Source organism: Chiloscyllium punctatum, chromosome 2 (assembly GCF_047496795.1).
Source record: "Chiloscyllium punctatum isolate Juve2018m chromosome 2, sChiPun1.3, whole genome shotgun sequence".
In the NCBI taxonomy this organism is placed as follows: Eukaryota; Metazoa; Chordata; class Chondrichthyes; order Orectolobiformes; family Hemiscylliidae; genus Chiloscyllium; species Chiloscyllium punctatum.
This window is the reverse complement of record NC_092740.1, coordinates 74,319,974-74,344,652: the sequence shown is the minus strand read 5'-3', so window position 1 is coordinate 74,344,652 and position 24,679 is coordinate 74,319,974. Positions and strand designations below refer to the sequence as shown.

Here is a 24,679-nt window from a genome sequence, read left to right as displayed (position 1 = left end):
TTCACAGATTGTGAGCGAAAAAGGTCAAAGATGGAGACTATGGATCTCAGGCTGATGGCCCAGACAGAATTCCAGTTAACAGAATAATCTCCCAGACTCTGAATATTTCAAGAAGGTTTTGTTAAGAACTAAGAATATTTCAAGGAGGTTCGAAAAATTATGACCAGAATATTTCAAACCTCCTTGAAATATTCTGAGTCTGGGAGATTTTTCAAAGTCATATTCTGCTAATGTTTTATCCAATTCCTTTCTAAACTAAAAACCTTTTACCTCTACCCAGTACATATACCTCTGTTCCCTGCCTATTCATATACCTATCAAACCTTAACCATTACTCTGGTACCGCCTCCACTACCACCTCTGGCATCTGATTCCAGGCACTCACCACCCTCTTTAAAAATCTTTCCTTTCAAACCTCCTTTAAACAGAGTTGAGAATTATAAATGTGGGTTGAAAAGTCCATTTTTGAGGAGTTCTTTGGATAATCAAGATGTCCTTTCCTCTTGTATGTTTGAATAAAACTGTTGTTTGCCATAACACCCACTGAAGGCAAACTACAATCCACAAGCTGAAGCAACTGCAGAACCCATGCAATGCCAGCTAGAATTCAGAGTACTGCAAGTGGAGCAGCTGTTCATGGATGGTACTGAAATATGTCATAAGGGAAAAAAATGACTATACGTATACAGTATTACAAACAAACCCACCACAAGTCAAATGGCAGGTGAACAAAGAATAAAGTTCAGAGACCAGAAAAGCAATCTGAACATGAGTGAGAGATGACAGTATTTATGAATTCAGCTCAAATGGAGAAAGATCTGATAAATGGACAAGAGAAATTTTCACTTTAAGCTACAACAAGTATAAAGGTTATGCCAATACATATTTACACAGAACCAAAACACTAAAATCAGTAAGTCCAGTCCAAAGTAAGTGACATACTCAGAATTTTCCCGAAAGTGCAACAATACGTTTGTTTGAGAATTTAGATATATCTAACGGTCAAAGAAAAACCATTTGTCCTGAAAACGTTAAGTATGCTAATCAGTAAAATTAGATAAAATAATCATCCAAATAAATGTCTACAAAATGAAAGAAGTTTGTTACTGTAAACCAAGCTTTGAGATGCACAGGCAGAAAGTAATCATGCATCCACAAGGTAAGGTGAATTTGAATGTTGTCACAAACTTCATGAGGAGTGAAGTTTGAAATAAGTAATTACAGAATGAATCTGGACCAAAGGAAACAAATGAGGCCACAGGTAAACATTAGTCAAGTTTAGCAGCAAGTAGGTGAAAACATAATTCAATCTTTAGATTTAAATAAAGCTCGACAAACTATTAAATGCAGATCCTACAGAAAGCAGTGTTCCACATGAACATATGAATTTGGTGTAGGAATCAGACATTCAGTCCCTCAATTATGGCTAATCGGAATAAAATCTCAATTCCACATTTACACCAAACTTCGAAAATTCAATAACCCTGCCTTGACTGATCTCTTGGAAAGAGAGCTCCTAAGTCTCTCAGCCCTCAGAAAATAAGTCATCCTCATTTCTGTCTTAAACTGTTCCCTAGATATCCTTTCAATGCCCACTCTGTCAGTGTTATGGTTATTAAATAGCAAAATCATGTTTGATGCAGGTAGTTGGATGAAGTCCAATTTAATGGTGTGAGATATGTATTTAACTAAATATTATGTGCCACATATTTGGAGTTGACAAAATCCTAGCATGTAAAGTGCCAGATATTAGAAGGCATTGATGGAGCAGGAGTTTTTTTTATAGATTCACTACTTATGGAAAAAAAAATTAGAAACAACAAACATTTGAAATGCAACAGTGTACAATACATGGCTGAATGTGTACTAGTATATATTCAAAATACAATGAAACAAGAGCAGCCTCAATGCCCCATTGGAAGGAAACAGGTCAATGAAAATAAATGAAGGTTATCAAACAAAACATCGGTAATACCAGTCTGGGATGCTGAACACAAAAAGACAAGTCGATGCTATTTTTCCAAGACATAACAACCCAAAGGTTCTTGGCCCTGCCAACCTAAGAGAAATCATTTCTGTCATTCTCCTTAAGAGAAAAAGGTTGAGAGAAGATTTGAGCAAACTGTTCAAAATCATGAGGGCTGATGATCTCTGTGGCAGGAACTTCACCTCTGTTGCTGCACAGTGGAACTATGACTAATCACAGCATTCTTCACTAGACATATCCAGCATAGAGCTCAAGTGTTAGCAGACTGCCCAAACAGTGAGTCACAAAGCATTTTCACAAATACAAAAAGCAGGAAAGCAGTAAATTGAAATCACCTTTTAAAATGGTCTTTCCTTCTCCTATTTCTTATATTCTAATGTTCTGACATTTAATAAATGTTGACTCCACTGTGTACCAGTGGTGAAGGAAGGGAATGCTTCTGGTGGGTAGGGTGCTGATCTGGTGGCTGCCTTGGCCTTGCTGCTATCCATCTTGATGTGGTATAATTTGAGGAGTACTGTAGACTATAAGTCAATCATTAGCAAGACATTCAATGGCTTTACCATCACTGAATCCTTCACTATCTTTGATGTTTCGATGAGGTGAACTCTCGTTCTTCTAAACTTCAATGAGTGCAGACTCAACCTGTACAACTTCTCATAAGAAAACCCTTCCATAACCGGAATCAACCAAGCGAACCTTCTCTAAACTGCCTCCAATGCCTCCAGCTTCTTAGATATGTGAACCAAAGTTATTTACGGCATTCTAGGTGTGATCTGATGAGTGCCTTGTACAGCTTCACAAAACCTCCCTATCTTTATACTCCATTCCCTTTGAAATAAAAGCTAACAGCTCATTGCCATTCCTTATTTCCTTCTGAACTTGTATGCTAGCTTTTTATGATTCATGCATGAGGATTCAAGACTTAGCAAGCCTCCACCTGGAAAACTGCACAATTCTGATCTCCTTATCAAAGGAAGAATGTACTAGCTATAGATGGAGTACAACAGTAGTTCACCAGATTAATTTCTGTGATGACAGAACTGTCTTTTCAGGACAGATCGAGGAACTTCAGTCTGCATTCTTCTGAACTTTGAAGAATGATGGGGATCTTACTGAAACTAAAAATTGTTGCAAGGCATGACAGGATAGATTCAGATAAGATGGTTCCTTGTACTGGTGAGTCTAGACCTAGAGTTCATAATCCCAGAATAAGGAATTGGCCATTTAAGGCTATGACGAGGAGAAATTTATTCATTCAAGAGTGGCGCAAATCTTTGGAATTCTCCAGCGCAGAGGGCTTTGGAAGCTTAATTCATTAAACACGTTCAAAACTAAAGTCAATAGGTTGCCGGCAACTAATGACATCAGAAAGTATGGAAATAGTACAGACATTGATGTAGATGATTAGCCATGATCTAACTGAATGGCCCCCTCCTGCTTTTATGTTTCTATTAAAGGAACAATGATGGTGAAGATACAAAATGAATTCAGGGACAGAAAGCAGTGACAAGTGGTGAACAATTAAGAGTATTTAAACAACAAGAGTGAAATGTGCAAAGACTATCTTTGCAGGAGAGATTGATGCCCAACACACAACACTGAATTATTACAGTTTTATATTGCAAAATACTGAATTAGTATTTCAAGCATTTAAGATTACCATTTCTTTATTGGATTTGTTTCGCTTACCTCAGAGTCATCACTGTTGATTCCAAGCTCAAGAACAGCAAGAGGAGACTTCACTTTGGCTTGTGTTGAATGTCCCATTTCAAGGTTAAGACAGAACCCAATTTTGTCAAGCTGTAAATATGATCAAATTTAAAATGTTAATGCAGAACAGATGTTTGATACTGGAATAGTAATACAAATTTCTGTTTCTGCCTCCTCTATATCTCCCACCTTAGTCAAACTTTCCTGCCCTGTATTACAATCCTGTTTGAGTTAAAACAATTGGCCTCAACCCAGCATGTGCAATACCACAGAAAATTTACGAGCGGCATTTGTTCTGTGTATGAAGGAGTTTATATTTCAGTGTATAGGGAATTAGCAAATTAACATTATCCAGATTTCTCATGAGCTCAATGAGATAATATTATTTGTGGCAAATCAAAAGAAATTAGTGTGTCATGTAAAACAGGTTGTTGTTTATTCACACCCATCTTGCACAATTACAGAACACCAAATTCACCCCCAGTAAACTTTCATTTACAATATTTGCTAAGAAAATGCAGAGGAGTGATTTGGACACTCAACAGAGAATCTTTTAAATGCTTTGACAGAACAGTGCCAGATGTTTGGAGACAAGTGATGTGAAATTACAAATATTCTTTTGTCCGCAACTAAAATATGTTATATTTTTCAGAATTCTTGGCTTTTTATGATTAATTCTAAGAGAAAATCACAAGAATTTGTTGTGTAGTAGAAAAAGTAAAACAAATAACTAGCAGTTTTAAGGCATGACACCATAGATTTTATTATAGATTAACTGACAGCATTCTTCTGTGAATCAGGTAGGTTCAGATGAAAGGCTCACACCAAAATACCCTTGAATAATGCCGAAGGACATTTCCATCTTCAAAAACAAATATAAAGTTGGGGCATCCATCGTCATATCCCATTGATTTAGACAGACATTGAAGATTATGTGATACCATTTGAAGAGAGATAGAAAAACAGATCCAAGGATCATGGCCAAATCTCTCTCCATCATTGTCAAATATTAGTAAACTGTTTATTTGCTCATCTGCTTCATGGGTGCAATAAACAGGAGTGGTAACTGTATTTCAAAGCAATTCACTGCATCTGAAGCACATTTGTATTTTTTTTGTGATATTTACACACAAATTCTTCCCTTTCCCATGGAAATCCCAATATTTAATTTTGATCTTCTCAACTTCTATTACCTTTTTAGGAGCAAAAGTACTTTGCCTCAATTTTTCAACAATATCTTGGCCCATATTTGTCCAGGCCTGGGCAAAGGCCTCAGCCTTCTCTTGACTCAGGTGAATATTTTCTAGTTGTTGTTGAAGAGCAGTGGGTTTCATGTTGTAATAGGCTGCCTGATAAGAGACATAGAAGTACAGTGAAAATTCAAAACAGAGTCAAATCAGGAGTCAACTGCAGAGATAATTCATGATTTCAAAAGTAAAGTGGATCAGTACTTGAAGGAAATAAAATTGGAGGACTAAGGGGATAATGGTGAGCAACAGGATGGAGAACTTGCATGGATTCAAGTGACCTCCCTTCTGTGTTATAGCTAATTCTACACGAGAATTTTTCAAATAAATAGCTGTTAGAAAATATAGCTAGTACACTTCTTATAATTCAGTATAGACATGATTCTTTAATTTACAGATGCCGTTCTAACTTTCCACTCATTACAAGTTACTCATCACACTGATGCCAGCAAAATATCTAGATTAATACAACCAATGCATCCAATTGCAACAAAATGCACTTACACCAAGTATTAATTAATGAAATGACATGAATGTATAAAATAATGGAGCAGCTCTTTTGGGAATCACCATGAATGTCAGTTCTGGGCACTGGCTCCTAGTCAAAACAAAATTTTGAAGGAGGTGAGATTTTTCTCTTGGAAACAGTGTCATTAGAGTATGGTACATGACATCAGTTGACCAACAAGATCACTAAGGAATGACGAGTAATACATACACATTCCATTCTGCACTGGGTGAATGCAAGTAGCGAGTATGGCAACAGTCGAATGTGTCACATCTAAAGAAAATGCAGATAACTATGCAAAGGTGAATGGCAAACCAGAAGATTGCTGTTTTTTATATTCGTTCCAAAGATTGACTAAGGAGAAAAGAAAGTTAGCATAGAAAGCTAGCTGAAATATACAAAAATAGCAAGAGTTTCCATAGATATGTAAAAAGGAAAATGTTAAAGTGAATGCTGATCCTATACAATGAAATTCTGGATTAGTGGTGCTGGAAGAGCACAGCAGTTCAGGCAGCATCCGAGGAGCAGTAAAATCGACGTTTCGGGCAAAAGCACTTCATCAGGAATAAAGCTGCTCCTCGGATGCTGCCTGAACAGCTGTGCTCTTCCAGCACCACTAATCCAGAATCTGGTTTCCAGCATCTGCAGTCATTGTTTTTACCCTATACAATGAGAGTCTAAGGAATTAATAATGCAAAATAAGGTGAAGGTAGATGATATGAACAGGCATTCTGAATTTGTCTTTATCATGAAGGATGCAAGTAACATCCCAAAAATAGTTGTAAAGCAGCAAATAGAAGATAGGATCAAACAAAAGTAATAGTATTTAGAAAAGTGGTACTGAGCAAATTGCTGGAGATGCACGCTGACAAGTCCCCAGGTCCTGATAGAGTGCATCCTAATTTCTAATCCATTGTAGTCACTTAAAATAAGTGGCTAGTGATATTTAACACGAGTTTTAATTTTCCAAAATTTCTAAGTTTCAGGGAAGATACAATTAGAATGGAAAATAGCAAACACAATTCTTTTACTCAAAAAGTAGGGAGACAGAAAACAGGAAATGACAATCCAACATGCTTAATAACCAAAGAGAAGATACTGGAAACTGTGATTAAAGTGAATATAGCAGGGCACTTAAAGTTCAAGGTAATTAGGCCTGTGAAAAGGAAATCATATTTAACCATTTATTATATTTTTTTGAGGAAGTGGCACATTTTGTGGGCACAGGGGAACCAGTGTACTTAGATTTCCAGAAGGTATTTGAAGTGCCACATTAAAGACTATTCCAGAAAATAAATGGTATAGGGATAGCACACTATTTCTGTTAGCTATCTATGCTAGAGTAGGCATACATTGATAATTTTCTGGTTTGTAAGACGTAAGGTAGTATGCAACAGGGATCATTGCTGAGGTTTCACATTTTACAACGTATATGAATGATTTAGATGGAAGGACTGAAGGCATGGTTACCTGCAACTGATGACATAAAGACAGGTCTAAAACTAAGTTGCAACTAAGATTAAGTACTTGGGCAAAGATTTAACAAATTGAAAATTATGTGGAAAAACATGAAATTGCCCATTTTGTTAAGAAAAATTTTAAAAAATTATTTAAATGGTGAGAAATTCCAGAGCTCCAAGATGCAGAAGAATCTGGTGCTCTAGTACATGATTCATAAAATGTTAGCATGTAGATGCAGCATATTGCAAGGGGAACTGAATACATAAGTAGGGAGGTCACGCTTCAATTATAAAGCATTGGTGAGACCACACCTGGAGAACCTACACCTTCTTCTCACCCTTCCACCCACCACATCTACAAATATTTCTGGTTGGAAAATATAGATTTACACAGTCCAGTCTTGAAATTACATTTTTGTCAACTTTCCCCTTACTATTTACCAAGATTTACCAGAATGATGCCTAGGTGCACAGTCTGAGCTAGGAGAGACTAGATTGTTTGAGGTTGCTTTCCTTGGACCACTAAGGTTTTAGAGAGGACATGATAGAGATATTTAAGATTATGAGGGATATAGATAGGAAACTACTTTTTCCATTAGAAGGTCAGTAATCTGGGCGTGTAGATTTAAGTTATGAGATAGAAGATTCAAAGGAAACTTACGGACAATTTCTTTCACTCAGAGGGTGTTTGGAACCTGGAACTCACTGCCTAAAAAAAGGTGCTTGAGGGTCAGAGACTCTTAGAACCTTTAAACTCTAAGTATGTTTTCACTTTTAGTCCATAGTACTGGAGGATGTAGAGTTAAGCTGGAAAATGGGATGTGTCAGATCTTTGTTGGCCGTTATGGGAACAATAAGCCAAGTAGACATTTACAGTGTAGAAAGAGGCGATGCGTCTATTATCAATTCAACTATCCATACTTTATAATACCACCACCAACCCAAGTAAGTATAGCTTTCAATGTGACTCAACCACCACAAATCAGACAAGATATTTCCATCTGCCTTTTTTACCTCAGTAATATTCCAACTGCAGATTTAAAACAGAAAAAAATCCATAACACACTATGATGAAATATATTGACTGAGTTGTGATTTTTACTTAATTCATTAAAATGCTTGCTTTAAGAGGCCTCATGTTTCCAAATGGGCTTGGATTTGATACATTTCACCAGAGGAGTAATGCAGTAATGAATCTCGAATGTTATTTGCTGAGAATTTATGGATAATTCCCAGGATATTCTGGCATCAGCAGTAATTACACAGATTGAGAATACTTGTGTGGTTTCTGGCAGTTTCAGTCCTAGAGCGTTCAAAATTATTTGCAGAAATACAAACATAATATTTACATGGAGTGCTCTGGAAACGTGGGAAAGTGCGCCAAGCAGGGAGAGTCTCGTTTCTTTGCTGACTTAATGACTAAAAAAAAAAGTTGTTGCTTTTTCCTGCTAGAAAAGCAAAGGTGAAAAATATTTGCTTTGAGCATCCTGGGTATTTGCTTTTGAAAACTAAGCATCAGCATGAACAAAGGCTTATCCAAATCTCACCATAATATTGTTGTGTAAATTTCAGAATATTAAAGTTACAACAGGCATGTGACATTTTTCCCCTTGGACACAAACTCAAGGTAAATTAAACCTGAACAAAGCTTTTGAAATTTGCCCTCATTTTCAGAATTATTAAGAATACACTTCAAGGAGAAAAATGCTGGAAGCTGAAGCAAATTGTTGGAGCAGTACTGCTGTTAATGTTATTAACGCACTTTGGGAACTTGGGTGCATAATCCAAATTCAGTTCAGGCAAAGTCATGAATCTCAGCAAATGTGTAATTGTGACAAAGCTTTTTATTTACTAAAAGCTGTTCCTTGTCAAGGAGACTCTGTCCTTAATTTTTTTTTCCAGAGGGGCAATAAGCCAGGCTGGGCTCCTATCAGTCTGGTTTGGTACAGAGATGAAAAGAATTTTGAGAGGCCTTTTGTTTATATCTAAACAGATGAGACTTCAGGTCAAAGTGGTCATATGTTTTAGAATTGACCTGTATAATGAAAGGGGAGTGGTCAGTTCTTTAGCTGGGCTGAGCAATTTTACTTTATTTTTACACTGGGAGGTTCAACAGGGAGCTGTGAGAAACCTCTCTCTCGTCTGCCTTTCAACTTCAACCTGTAAGCAAGGTGTTCCATTTACACTGGATTTTAAAAGGGAATTTGCTTATTGGGACTGTTGTGTATATTCGGAACAACATACTTAAGTCTAGTTTGGATAGACTGAGTTCTGTAGGGGTTCTTTAGTCTGTTCTTTGTGTTTCATTGTGTAATTTTGTGAATACATTTTTGTCTGTTTTAAAAGCTAGGTTGTCTACTAGATATCTTACTCTGGGCAATTTTTACTATACTCTTACCAAAACAAATTGCAAAGTTATGGCCTGGGGTTGCCTGATTAAGAATATTTTGAGTGGTCTGGCTTCATTGATAATAGATGTGGAGCACTTTGCGGGATTTTAAACAGCAAGTGGTAGGTGCTAGTGTCTTTATTTCGGGTGTTAGTTTGGTTGGGTAGACAAAGCTTGGGATAGGAATGGCTCTTTCAGTCGCCAGAAGTTTTCTGGATGTGGATGCTGTGACTTTGGAAGTTTTGCAAAAAATAAGACCAAGTTGCAAGACTTAGCGGACAAGCTGGAATTGGAACTGCCTGTTGCTGTGAGGAAAGGAGAGATAATTACAGCAGTAGCTCAGCATTCAAACTTGCTGGAGAAACCATCAGAATCTATAGGGATGGCAAGAATTCAATTGCAAATGAAGTAGCTTGAGTTAGAGGCAAGAGATAAGGAAAAGGCAGCAGAAATGAAACAGTTTGTGTTATGATTAAAAGCAGAAGAGAGGGGAAAGAGGGAGCAGCAGAACAAAGAAAAAGAGCAGCAGACAGACAAAAAGAGAACAGCTTTCGAATTTCAAAAACTGACACTTAAAGGAAAGTCAGCATAAAAGGCTGGAGATAAAGACTGAGAGTAGGCTTAGTGCAAAAGAGAGTGAGGATGAGCAAACCCCTGATAGGCAGAAGCCTAGTGAGAAACTGGTTCAGTATGCTCAAGCATTGCTTAAATTTGATGAGAAGAATGTGGAAGCTGTTTAATTTCATTTGAAAAGGTGGCTAAACAAATGCCAGTGGCAATGTGGGTTTTGCTGATCCAATCAAAACTTGGAGGTAGGGCTAGTGAGGTATTCACATCCCTATCAGAGGAGGTATGTGGGTAGTATGAGGAGGTGAAAAAAGCCAGTTTAAGTGCAGATGAGCTTATACCAGAAGCCTATAGACAACGTTTCAGGAACCTAAGGAGGAACCCTGGTCAAACCTGTATTGAGTTTGGAAGGATCAAACAATGTAATTTCAACAGATGGATAAGAACTTTAAAAAAAAGTCAAACAAACCTATTGCCCTTAGGGAGGTAATTATTTTGGAGGAATTCAAAAGTTCATGCAAACTCATGTGGAACAGCAGAGTTAAAACAGCAAGGTTAGCAGCTGAAGTGATTATGAGCTGCTCCATAAAACACAATTTGGCTTCAATGCATGAGGGATAGAAACTGAGGCAAACAGGATTCCTCATGTGGAAAGGGAAAGGTAGATCTCAGTGAAGATCATAAGGATAAGTTACCACAGGGTAAAAAAGAAACACTTGAGGGGGACAAAGATGTTAAAAAGCTCCGGCGTTTTCATTGTAATAAAGTGGACCACACAAAATCAGTGTTGGTGGGCTAGGAGAAAGCCAGATGTAGGGAAACCAAACAAGCTTGGAAGTTTTGTTGGACTAGTAACAAAAAGCACAAGGAAAGTTAGACAACTGCCTCAGTGTATAAGATGATCAGAGGTTAATTAAGGAGGAAGCGCCTGATCTGCTTAAAAAAAATATACATGCAAGGGTATAGTTTATTTACATAGGCCAGGAGCAGTAGGTAAGGAGGTTACAATATTAAGGAACACAGGATCCTCTCAGTCTGTGATTCTGAGGGATGAGGGGTCATTCACTCCTGAGGGACTATTGCCAGAGAAGGTACTTATTACAATAATTCATGGTGAGATAAAAAGAGCTTAGACATGTAAAGTGAGGCTAGAGAGTCCAGAGAAGAGTGGAAAATTTGTAGTAGGAATACTGAACAAACTCAGTTCCAGGAATACAATTTGTCCTTGCAAATGATATAGCTGATTCATCGGTAGGCAAATCCAGTGAAGACGCAGACAATTGAAAAAAAAAATGAAGGACCTTTATCCAGGCATTTTCCCTGATTGTGTGATCATAAGATCACAGGCGCACAAGTTGAAGCAGGAGATATAAAAAGGCACAGGTAAGGAAGCTGACAAAGTTATCTAAAACTTTCTTTGATCAGATAAGTGGAACAGATAAGGAGCAAATAGGTAAACATGAGGTATCTTTAGCTCCATTAAGCTGATTGAATTACGACAGAAAGATAGAGTTTAAACAGTTATATCAAAAGGTATTTACAAATAAAGAAAGTGAATGTATTCTTATGTGTTATTACTTAATAAATGATGGCTTAATGATGAAATGGAGACCATCACACATTCAAGCAGATGAGAAACAGGCAGAGATTCATCAAATTGTTTTGCCAATAGAGTATAGAAAGGAGGTGCTGCAAGTGGTGCATGAGTTACCACTGGGAGGTCATTTAGGGGTGAGAAAAAAAATCAGGCTAAGATACAAAGACATTTTAACTTGCCTGGACTAAAGAAAGATGTAATTGAATTTTGCCAGACATGTCAGCTAATCAGCAGTAATAAAACCCACACCTTTAATAGCAGCATTTGAGGAACATTTCCCAAGAGTCTTGACTGATTGAGTAGGTTCCCTACCTCAAACAAAAAGCAGGAATAAGTATTTATTAACAATAATGGATGAGTCAACTAGATTTCCAGATGCAATCCCAATATGCAACATCAGAGTCATAGAGATGGACTGCATGGAAACAGACCCTTTGGTCCAACCCATCCATGCTGACCAGATATCCCAACCCAATTTAGTCCCAACTGCCAGCAGCCGGCCCATATCCCTCCAAACCCTTCCTATTCATATACTCATCTAAATGCCTCTTAAATGTTGCAATTGTACCAGCCTCCACCACATCCTCTGGCAGCTCGTTCCATACACGTACCTGTGCGTGAAAACGTTGCCCCTTAGGTCTCTCTTATATTTTTCCCCTCTCACCCTAAACCTATGCCCTCTAGTTCTGGACTCCCAGACCCCAGGGAAAAGATTTTGCCTATTTACCCGATCCATGCCCCTCATAATTCTGTAAACCTCTATCAGGTCACCCCTCAGCCTCCGATGCTCCAGGGAAAACAGCCCCAGCCTGTTCAGCCTCTCCCTGTAGCTCACAGATAAAAAGGTTTGTTGAGGGAGAATTACTTCATTTTTTTTCCCCCCACTAGATACAGACTACCAATAGAAATCCAGTCAGATCAAGGATCAGCCTTACCATCCAAACTATTCGAAGTGGTTATGAATAATTTGGGGATAAAGTCATTCAGATCTACTGCGAACTATCCAGAATCGCAGGGAGCGTTGGAAAGGTGGTATCAGACTCTGAAGACCGTGTTGAGGGTTTATGGTCAGGATTATCCAGACGATTGGGATAAGGGAATTCCGTTTGTACATATTGCGATCAGAGATGCACCGAATGAATCAACCAAATTCAGTCCATTTGAATTAATATTTGGGAATGAAGAAAGAGGACCATTAAAATTGATTAAGAAGAAATTAATTAGTCGGAATTCAGAGATCACCCATTTGGACTATGTGTCAAATTTTAGAGAACGATTAAATAGAGCTGGAGAGTTGGCTCGACAGCATTTAAACGTATCACAGTAACAAGACAGATAAGAAATCACAAATTTGTAATTTTGCAATTGGAGAGAAGGTATTGGTGTTATTTCCAGTAACAAGTGAGCCTTTAAAAGCAAGGTTTAGTGGACCTTATCAAATGGAGAAGAAATTGAGTGAGGTAAACTACTTGATAAGGACTTCAGACAGGAAGAAATCTCTCAGTGTCAGAATATGCTCAAAAGGTATTTTGATAGAGAATGTAAACAAGAGGAGAAGGTATTAATGATTACAGCACAGAAGGAAGAACCAGGTTCAGAGGATTCTGAATTGGACATTCCTCAAATCAAATTGGACAATGAGGAAGTTGTCAAAAATTGGGATAAATTATTGAGTTACTTTCCATAAGAAAATCAAAGACCTTAAAGAGTTATTACTATCACACGGGGAGATATGTGGAAATAAACTGGGAAGCACTAACCTAATTGTGCACAATGTAGATATAGGAGATGCTGTTCCAATTAAGCAACATCCTTATAGGCATAACCTTCTAAAGTTGGCACAGGTTCAGAAGGAGATAGAGCGCATACTCCAAGATGGCAGAATTGAAGGGAGTTACAGTGACGGGAGCTCACTGATAGTCATGGTGCCAAAGTCAGATGGTACCCAGGTTAATGTGGACTATTAAAGTCAACGCTGTTACAAAGACTGATGCATTTCCAATTCCATGGTTGGAGGTCTGTGCTGGAAAAAGAGTGCGCAAAGGCGCTTTCGGCTTTCATAACGCTAAATGGACTAAATCAGTTCAAAGTCTCACCATTTGGTATGAAAAACGCTCCAGCCACATTTCAGAGACTGACTAATAAGGTCATTGCCAGATTATCCAACCATGTGATGTACATTTACGATTTGGTGATTTTTAGTCACTCAAGGAAGGTACATTTACAGTGTTTATCAGACTTGTTTGATCGACTTGGGAAGGCAGGCTTGGTGACAAACCTAGCAAAAAGTGAATTTTCCAAAGACAAGTCACCTTCCTGGGCCACATTATTGGACATGGACAAATGGCCTCATGGGATGCGAAAACGAAAGTAATTGGGGAATTTCTCACACCGATGATAAAAGCAATCCTACAGTTCCTGGGGTTGAGTCGATTTTATCGCAAGTTTGTGCCGAACTTTAGCAGTGTGGCTGCTCCACTCACTGAATTGTTAAAAAGGGCAAGATGCTTCAATGGACAGCGGACTGTCAAAAGGCATTTGACAACCTAAAAACTATGTTAACCACTTTCCCAGTATTAGCCACACCAGATTACACAAAGCCTTGCAAGGTAGCTATCGATGCCAGTGATGTGGGTGCTGTTGCAGCACTCTTGCAGGATGACGACATGGGAATAGAAAGCCCCATCAGGTATTTTTTCAGGAAGTTGAACGTTCATCAACAGAAATATTCAGCGGTGGAAAAAGGGACATTAAGCTTGGCGTTGATCTTACAATATTTCAGTTTATATTACCAACAATGCATCTGCGACAATCGTATACACGGATCACAACCCATTGACATTTGTGGAAAAGTTTAAGGATAAAAATGCCATTGTTTAGATGGAGCTTGTTGTTGCAGCCATTCAATTTGACAATTGGGCATACGGCAGGTCACAAAAACACGATAGCTGGTGCATTATGGAGACTCAAATGAGATACGGAGGCGGTCGGTGGTGGGTTTACTGTGGTCTGAATTTGCACGTGGTTGTGCGTGTTTGCATGTTTATAGTTAGTATAGAGTGTATATGTGCGTTTACATATTAACTGGTTTTTGAAGGGTTAAAAATGAAGCCATTTTTTGGTATTGTTTTTTTTTAAAGGGGGCGAAGGTGTCACAAAGCTTGCCCTTTTTTTCCCCTAAAAGCTGTTCCTTGGCTCAAGGAGACTTTGTCCTTGATTTTTCTCAGAGGGGCGATAAATTGGGCTGGGCTCCAGTCAGTCAGTCTGTTTTGGTACAGAGGAGAAAAGGATTTTGAGACTTCAGGCCAAAGTGGTCATGTTTTAGAAGTGCCATGTATAATGAACAGGGAAGAGGCCAGCTCTTTAGCTGGGCTGAGCAGTTTTACTTCAGTCTTAAACTGGGAAGTTCAACAGAGAGCTGTGTGGAAACTCTCTCACTCTGCCCTTCAACTTCAACCTGTAGACATGTGTTCCATTTATACTAGTTTTTAAAAGGGAGTTTGCTGATTGGGACTGCTGTGTATATTTGGAACCGCATAATTAAGTGTAGTTGGATAGGTTGAGTTCTGTAGGGGTTCTTTATTCTGTTCTTTGTGTTTCATTATGCAATTTTGTGAAAACATTTTTGTCTGTTTTAAAATCTAGTAGTCAACCTAGCTAACTTAATCAGAGTAATTTTCACTGTACACTTACCAATACAAATTGCAAAGCTTCGGTCTGGAGCTGCCTGCTTAAGAATATTTTGAGTGGTCTGGCTTAGTCCATAACATAATCTACATGAGTTTAAGAGAGGCTGAAGTCCTCAGGTAGCTTCGGGACATTGGTCACAGAGTTGTTGTGGTGAAACCAGATCTTTGACAGGTGTTTCCTATAGAAATTAGTTCCAGTGACCCAGCCGTAAGAAAACCTTCTTTTTGCACTATTCCTCTCGCCATACGTTAACCTGCTTTACCTTACTGCCACTTACTCATTAGCAGGTGGTACAGAAAGAAAAACATTTGAGAAAGTTCGTGGCTAGCAGTTAAAACACGGAAACTTTGCAAGGAATCATTAATTTTAAATCACCAATTTTCAGGAGAGCTTAGAAAATGTCTGAAATGCTACTGTCCTAATTTACGGAACTTTAGATGTGCAACAGATCCTTCATTGGAATTATTTCACAGATCAAACAGTAATCACTGACCAAACCAACATGCGCTGACATGTTGGCAGCAGAGTGGCTTGGTGGTTAGCACTGCTCCTCACAGTACCAGGGACCCGAATTTGATTGCAGCCTCAGACGACTGTTTATGTGGAGTTTACACGTTCTCTCCGTGTCTGCGTGCATTCTCTGGGTGCTCCGATTTCTTCCCACAGACTAAAGAGGTGCGGGTTAGGTGAAGTGATGTGCTAAGTTTCCCATAGTGTCCAGGGATGTCTAGGTTAGGTGCATTAGTCAGGGGTAAATATAGGAAAGGGGGAATAGGTGTGGGTGGGTTACTCTTCGGAGGGTCAGTGGGAACTTGTTGGGCCGAAGGGCCTGTTTCCACACTGTAGGGATTCCATGATAATTTACACAAACTGAACTCCACTATTTTAGAATCATAATATACAAGGTGAATGGTTTATTCTTTTGAGAACTTTTATAAAATGCAAGATTATTCAGTGAAATGCTTTTGTTAGTCCTCGAAAACATTAATCAAAACCAAGAAAAGATGAACAAATCCAAATATTTATAAAATATGATTTCCTATAATTTCACCTGTTCCAAGATGAAAGATACGGTTTCAAGCACCAAACGGAGATCTTGTTTTTCCAGAGAGAGTGCACCTTGTAGCTTTTCTTTCTCTTCTTCATTAAATGAATGTTCATCCTAAAACCACAACAAAAAGGATCGAAAGCAAGAGGTTTAAATCAACACTGTAAAAATATACTAATAAATTGTACAGAATTAGTTTTGAATGGCACCTTATTGAGTTGCAAGAATACTTTTATAAAGTTAACTTCAATTCAAACCAAAATGAGGGGAGAGAGACTGCCCTAGATTGTTTCAGTATCTGAAGTGTTGTAAACTGTGCTGAACATTATATGACCATCAGCAAACATCCCCACTTCTGACATTATGATAACAGAAAGTTGTTGATGAAGCAACTATGATGGTGGTCCTGAGGGGTTCTTGCACTGATATTCTAGAGTGAAGATAGCTGACCTCCAGCAAGCACAATTATATTCCGATAATTCTAACTAGCAAAGGTCTACCTGATTCCCACTGGTTCATTTTGCTAGGGCTCCTTGATGCTACACTTGGTCAAATGCAACATGGACAAAGGGCGATCTCACCTCATCCCTGGAATTCAGCTCCTTTGCCCATGTTTGAACTAAGGCTGTAATGAGATCAGGAGCTGTGTAACCCCAGTGGAACCCAGATTTCGCTGCTCGTTGGATGCTGCCTGAACTGCTGTGCTCTTCCAGCACCACTAATCCAGTATTTGATTTTCAGCATCTGCAGTCATTGTTTTTACCTCGTTAGTGAGCAGGTGCTGATTGATAGCACTGTTGATGACACCTGCCATCGCGTTACTGATAACTTAAAGGAGCAATGGGGTGGGAATTGGCCAGGCTGGATTTGTTCTGGTGGTGTATACCATCTCTTCAGTGTCAAAATCCCGGAATTTCTTCCTTATCAGCATGGTGTGGCTACCTATAGCAAGTGGACTGCAGAAGTTCATGGAGGATACACATCTTCTTAAGGGCAACTGGGAATGAGAATTATACGCTGTGCCAAACACAACCATATCCCTCGAATGAATTTTTAAGAAGGTAATGGAGTAGCAAAGAAGTTCAAGGATAACAGAGGGGTTAAAAGGTTACACTGGGAGGATCAACAATGGTAGAATCCAATATGACTGACAAGAGAGGATAGGAGGTTTGGCCTAAAGCCAACTGTTAGATAATTTCTCCTTATATTGTCTCTTTTCACTTCTCATTTTTTCATACTCCCCCCGAACTTCTTACATTTGCCCTGTTTTCACTTGTTTAATCAGCCTGACACCTGCCTTTTCCTTTTTTTTTTGCTTTGTCTTAATCTTCACCTCTTTTGTTATCCAAGAAGCTCTGATTTTGTTTATACTAATTTGAATTTCTTTAAGAATGCACTTCAAAAATATCTTATAGCGCCTATTTTTCTGTTTGAGATTTGCCTAGCAAGCTTGGTTCTGATGAACATCAAATCCATCTAGTTTCCTTGAAGTTGGCTCTTACTCGATTTATTTTCCACAATGGGATGGCCCTTAATTTTTCCACTAACCCAAACCCTTTAACAGAATAATTATTTCAACCCCTCACCCCAAATGTTCACTTAATGACATTTGGTCCATTTAACTGACTTCATTCCACAGAACCAGATCCAGCAATCCATCCTTCCTCGTTGGGTCTAAAACATCACTGATTAAGACAATTCCCCTGAACTCACGAAAGAAACTCCTCCCCTATTTTGTTCTTTACACTAGATATCCTAATATAGAATACAGTAATCATAAAGTTCCCCATAACTACAGTTCTTGAGCTTCTCCAATTATCTTGCAAACTTCTTCCTGCATGTAAATTCAAATGATTGGTACAATAATCCACTTGTATAATAATTCATCTATTATTTATTAGCTCCAACTAAAGACCAGCTCAAGAGCATCCATTTTCTCCAGCATAGTACAATATTCGGAGATATTATAATCGCATACTGTCTCTTCCAATCGCTTATACGCCTTGCTCTAATGTTCCCTCCCTGTCAAAGTAGTTTAAATCCAGCCAAACATTACAAGCATACTACCCACAAGGACACTAGATCTGTTGGTTGAGATGCTACAAGTTTAGTTTCCTATAGAACTTATCCAGGTACCCAGGAATCTAAGCTCTATCGCCCCTACCAGAACTCTAGGAATTCATCCACTACTTCTAACCTCCTTTTTTGTACCCAGCAACTCAAGTCACTTGAGGTAATCAGATTACTTTGAGGTCCTGCTCGCAAGCCTCCTCCTAGCTCCCCAGGATACCAGTTGCCAAAAATCAGCCAGCAAAATATGATCTTTTTCACGTCGCACACTGTTGGAATCATTATGCTGGCAGTCTACCCAACCTGTCAAAGAACTCAGCAGCTGCTCACGGTCACCTTGACTCTGACACCATGAAGATATCATACATTCTGCATTCATATATACAGCAGAGATGCCAGTTTCCTCCTTAACTGTAGACTATATAACTTAGCTATAAGATGATATTAAACAAGATTAGATTCTATTCTCTGGAAGTCAGAAGGTGAGGAATTAGCAAAATTAGTTTTCAAAATGTTAAGGAAAATTGTTAGAATAGGTAGAAACATTTCTGCAATTTGAGGAACTCAGAAGTCAGACAAGGTGCAAAAATTAGAGAGGACCTTTCAGGAGTAAAATGATGAAATAGTTCACCAAGCAAGTGATGCAAATGGTAATTGATGCAAGATCAAAATTCAGTTTCAGGCAGTTATTCCAAGATGATAAGGCCCATGAGCCAGAGAGATTATAATGCAATAGGAATGGTCTAGGCTAATCACCTGCAGGCAGGGATGAAAATCCCACCACAGCACTGCTGGAATCTAAAGTGTTCTTACTTCTTGTCCAGAAGATCCAGGCTCAAGTCTCATCTGTTCTCAAGGTGTGTTATTGTAATGTTAGAGCAGGTTGATTGAAATACTTACAAGGCTCATGGAAGGGGCTCAGAGGCCAGGGTTCAAATCCCATCTGCTTCAGAGGTGGGTAATGACACATCTGAACAACAGTACTCTGTTCTGAGGAAGAGTCACTCAATTTGAAATGCTAACTGATTTTTCTCCACAGATGTTGCCAGACCTGCTGAGCTTTTGCAAAATTTTCTGATTTACAACACCTGCAGTTCTTTTGGATTTTATTTAGAAAAATCTGTTTTTTTTCCATAAAGCACCATTGCGTTAGATGGATTGAATTATGTTACTTAAATCAAAACAGGCAGCACATAAAAGCAATCTATTTGTAATAGGAACTAAATACTTTTTAAAACATTGTCAGTTCATATTCTGGGGGCGGCACAGTGGCTCAGCGGTTAGCACTGCTGCCTCAAAGCTCCAGGGTTCGATTCCTGCCTCGGGTGACTGTGTGGAGTTTGCACATTCTCCCCTTGTCTGCCAGGGTTTCCTCCAGGTGCTCCGGTGTCCTCCCACAATCCAAAGATGTGCAGGTCATGCGAATTGGTCGTGCTAAATTGTCCATAATGTTCAGGGTAAATGTAGGGGAATGGGTCTGGGTGGGTTACTCTTCGGCGGTTCGGTGTGGACATGTTGGGCTGAATGACCTGTTTCCATACTGTATGTAATCAAAACTAATCTAATCATACCATGACAGTAATAACATTTAGTTGTTTCAGTGTGATAGCCTGCTGCCATAAAGAAAACATTTCTATTTTTTAATTAAGTACCTTCAAATGAAGTTTCTGAAGAATGCGAGACAGCAGGCGGGGGAATTTACCATCATTGATTCCATTGATTAAAATTACAGCTTGCTTTATGCTGAAGAAAAAACAAATTGGATGATTAACTTTATTCAGTTTCTACATAAGTTCTAAAGGTAGATCTAAACAAAATTAAAACTAAGACTTCAGTTCAGTAAAAGGGAAATAAATTTCTTTAAAAAGTGCATTTTGAGGGGCACCCCATATCCTGAGATGCTATTTTTTGATAATCCACTAAACTGAAGTCTCTGATCAGACAGACATATTGTTGCTGACCAGCAATATTCAAAGAGAAGCCAGTAATTCTCGCCAATCAATATTAGTATCTAGCTCAGTATTTGCTGTTTGTGGATCTTCCTGACTATAATTTGGCTGTGACGTTTCTCTACATAACACGACTACAATTCAAACAGAGTGGTGCTGGTTGTAAAGCACTTTAAACATTCTGTAGAAACAGTGTTATTTAATTTCAGGAAAAACAAACAAAATCCCAAAGAACCGTGGATGCTGGAGATCAGAAACAAAAACAGAAATTGTTGGAAAAACACTGTCGGTCTGACAGCATCGGTGGAGAAAAATCTTAACGTTTCAGGTCCAGTGACCTTTCTTTAGAACAGGTTCGAACATGTTAACTCTGCTTTCTCTCCACAGATGCTGCCAGACCAATAGTGTTTCGCCAGCAATTTCTGTTTTTGTTTGTCTTTGCACTTATGTGGAAGATTATTTAAATAACGTGTTCAAATCATGTTGTAACACCATGCTTAGAAGTATTAAATTGAGCTCTATTAACAAAAATGCAGCTGAATCTGTGAGCTGGCGTCCTAGAGTTTAATCTTATGCCTTAAGAGACATGCTTTGGTATATCGTATCCAAAACTAGCAAGGGATTTAACCGACTTCATTAAAATAAGTAATTACAAACTTCAAAAGTCAAAAAAGTGAATTCAGATTACATCAGACTTGAAGTTTATCAAACCAGTAAGGATACCAACATTTCCCATTTACCAAAGATCAAGGTAACAAACAAGAGCTCTTACTAATACATCAATACTGATACTTTGTTTTCATTCCATAAAATTTCAAACATTGAAGTTTTGTCATTTTAATTTAATTGCAATAACACTGGATTACAAAGAAGAATCGATGTGGGACTAAGCACAAAGTGTTAGCACAAGCATAGTAAGTCAAATGGCCTCCTGTACACTTCTATGATACTTGAGCAATACTGCTTTCTTAAAATGTACTGATGCATCTTTTTATTTATAAAAATCACTAGTCACTGTTTTAACAATTTGTTGGAACAGATTTTTACCTCATGGTTTACTTGTCTGCTTATCAAATGCAGTACTATATAACATCAAAAGGGGACATAGTTTAAAAGTAAGGGGCACCTTTACGTTAAAAGATGAAGATAGAGATGAGGAAACATGTTCCTCGCAGGAGGGTTCTAGGTCTTTGGAATTCCCTTCCTGAAAAGTTAATTGGATGGAGTATCTTTTAAATATTTTAAGACTGAGCTAGACAGATTCTTAATTATCAAGGGGGCAAAGGATTATCAGGAATATGCAGGAATGTCAGATTGAGGTGAAAATCAGATCAGCCATTATCTTACCGAATGGCAGAGCATGCTCAAAGGACTCAGATCTACCCTTGTTCCTTGTTTGCATTAAAACATTCCTACCCTAAGTCACCATGGCATCCTTGGAGATTATGATCAAGTAATATTACCTCACCTTCTTTTTCAACAGGAAAACGATTCCCCTACAAGTTCTACTTTCATTATTCAGCTCAATAAAATAGCCCTTACTTGGTGGAGCTTGCAAACGTCTGCTTGTATACAGAGATTTCCATGAATATTTCTGCACTGTCACAGTACATATAGAACTCTTGACAACTGCACCAAATGATCTTTCCTTCATTCCCTTCTCCTATGGTTGCTGTTAACATCATCTTCCCTTCGCATGGGGACAGCTTTCCTGCTGGTCCGACAGACTGTCATTATGCCAGCACAAATCAGAGTTAGGGGGCCCTGAAGAATAGAGGTTCTGAAGGAATTTTCCAGGAAATTGAATTTTCCTCTGGGCTATTCCTTAAAGTCTACAGCCCTCAAAGTGTCCATAAAAATTGGATGGTACGGACAAAATTAAAGAAAAACAGTTACTCAGGAAAGGTTAAACTGTTAACTACAAAGTCCAACTCCTGCGCAAGTATTAAAATGACCCCATACTTACTTCATACACATTTCCCAGAATACACTCAGCCCCAGGCATTGACTTGATGTCCCCAAGACCTGATATATCCTGCTAGGAAAACGGCAACTCTCCGCAGCCTACAACACCGCCCTGGACTCTGAATACCTCTCCTGTTCCTGATTCCCAAAACCCTTCCCTTACAATGTACCCAACACATCCCAATCAGACCCACTATTATGACCAACCCAAGCCGAAAACTGTCGCTACTGGACCTGATCCCATAACCTGTCATCGGACCTAACATGACTCAACCCACCCTCACCTTACTAAACCTGAAGTCCAAAGATTCGCAGAGGTATACAGCACAGAAACAGACCCTTCAGTACAACATACCCGTGTCAACTAGGAATCCTCAATTAATCTAGGCCCATTTGCCAGCAATTGGCCCATATCCCTCTAAAACTTCCCTATTCACATACCCATCCAGATGCCTTTTAAATGTCATAAATTGTACTTATCCCCATTATGTTCTATGGCAGCTCATTCCATACATGCACCAGCCTCTACATGAAAAAGTTGCCCCTAGAGTCTCATATCTTTCTTCTTTCACCTTAAAGCCATGTTCTTTAGTTTTGGATTCCACTACCCTTGGCTATTCACCCTATCTATACCCCTCAGGATTTGATAAACCTGTAAGCCCATTCCTCAGTCTCAAAAAAAAGCCCCAGGGTATTGGGAGGAAAAGAGCCCAGAGAAAAAAAAACATCAGGGTATTCAGCTTCACTCTATATCTGAAACACTCCAATCCCAGAAAAATCCTTGTTAATCTTTTCTGAACCCTTTCAAGTTTAACAGCATCTTCCCTATAGAAATACCAACCTCCTCACCTCTTGCCAGACAGACAATCTCTCCTGATCACATCAACCTACCTTAATGAGCCTCCTTGCCACTTATCCACTGACATCTTACTCCCCCACAACAGCTGACACTGAATCCATCTGGTCTACTTAACTGGCACCCAACTCTCCCAGTACCCTGATAAGACATTTAGGTTATGTACTTAACGCTTTGACAAGTGTCAAAGCACTGGTCCAGAACTTTAAACGTCAGAATACTGCAACAGACTGCTGTGAAAAAGAGGTGAGGTTTGCCTTCCTCAAAGTTCTGTGGGAGCCCACATTTCTTGATCAGAATCTCCTCTCAGAAGTCTACAGTTCTCATCTTCCATTAAAAAGAAAGACCAAAGTAATAATCTGCCGGAAATTGAAACTAAATCAGGCCCATGCATTAATTGACAATATCCTACTCTGCCCTGCCATCACTTATTCTGATTTCACTAACCCCTCCCTCACTGAATGTGTGTGTGTGTGTGTGTGTGTGTGTGTAACATCTAAATAATGTACAATTTCTCGGTCATATATTGAGAGAACATCCTTTCGCGCCCAATAATTTTATAATCCGCCTTCCAGCTCGATGACTTGTTTCAGACTAAACCAGTTCACAACCTGAACATCCAGTTCAACACCCAGGTGAAGTGCCCATCCCAGGACGGAGAGACCATCTGCCAGTCACCCACCCTCTGCCGAAACCTCCATCCGGGGCGAGACAAACGCAAGCAGTTGTTGTTCACTCGACCACAAGATTTGTTTTGCAGCTCATCAGAACAGGTTTTAAAATATAAAGAGCAGGCCTTTTTAAGATAAAACATTGAAGTTACGAATGTGTTAAACCTTTCTCCTTTATCTGCGTTTACCTTCCGGTTTCTTTAACAATTGCAGCCATTTGGCCGGGAGCATACACCCGGCTGTGGGTCACTCTCCCTGTGCGGCCACTCGCTCGCGTTGGTATCTCTCACCGATCACCTTCTCTTTATCTCTCTGGTGACTCCTTGCTAAAACACACGTTGTCCATTAGCCTCTCACTGTTGTCCAGGGCCCAAAGACCGGACACAACACGGGACACCGCAACCCATTTCCGGTTCCGGTCCGTGCTCAGGCGTCACGTGAGCGGTGACAGTTGCTCAATGCTCGAGCGGGAGGAGGCGGACGCGGAGCGGTCACGTGACTGCTCAGTGGCGAAGGAAACCCGGGCCCCTCTCTCTGTCAGGTACAAGTCATAGAGCGGGGTACAGCCCGTGTCAGGGAGAGATCACAGAGCGGGGGACACCCTGTGTCAGGTCAGGGAGAGATCACTGTGCTGGCTACAGCCCGTCTCAGGTACATATCACAGAGCGGGGTAGAGCCTGTGTCAGGGAGAGATCAAAGAACGGGGCACTGCGTCTGTCAGGGAGTGATCAGAGAGTGGGGTACAGCCCGTTTTACAGAGAGATCCCAGAGCGGGGTACAGCTGTGCCAGGTACAGACAACACAGCGGGGTACAGCCCGTGTCAGGTACAGATCACAGAGTGGTGTACAGCCCGTGTCAGGTACTGATCAGAGAGTTGGGTACAGCCCATGTCAGGGAGAGATCTCTGAGCAGGGTAGAGCCCGTGTCAGGTACACATCACAGAGCGGGGTAGAGCCCCTGT

At 39.4% G+C, this 24,679-nt stretch overlaps 1 protein-coding gene across 2 annotated transcripts in view; it reads right to left on the bottom strand.

The window, feature by feature from the left end:
- commd10 (COMM domain containing 10) overlaps positions 1–24,142 on the bottom strand; it is an 89,665-nt gene extending 65,523 nt beyond the window's left edge. Inside the window, exons 1-5 of one of the 2 annotated variants that reach the window (XR_011962422.1) lie at positions 23,906–24,142; positions 19,929–20,019; positions 16,210–16,320; positions 4,894–5,049; positions 3,680–3,790 (exon numbers count right to left, since the gene is read on the bottom strand). Coding sequence is in view for 1 of the 2 variants with exons in the window: in XM_072584209.1 (XP_072440310.1) it covers positions 3,680–3,790; positions 4,894–5,049; positions 16,210–16,320; positions 19,929–20,019; positions 23,906–23,934 (498 nt within the window). In the remaining variant the exon portion in view is untranslated. The remainder of the gene's footprint in view (positions 1–3,679; positions 3,791–4,893; positions 5,050–16,209; positions 16,321–19,928; positions 20,020–23,905) is intronic. The other variant, XM_072584209.1, reaches the window with a different exon arrangement.
- Positions 24,143–24,679: the final 537 nt, after the last annotated feature.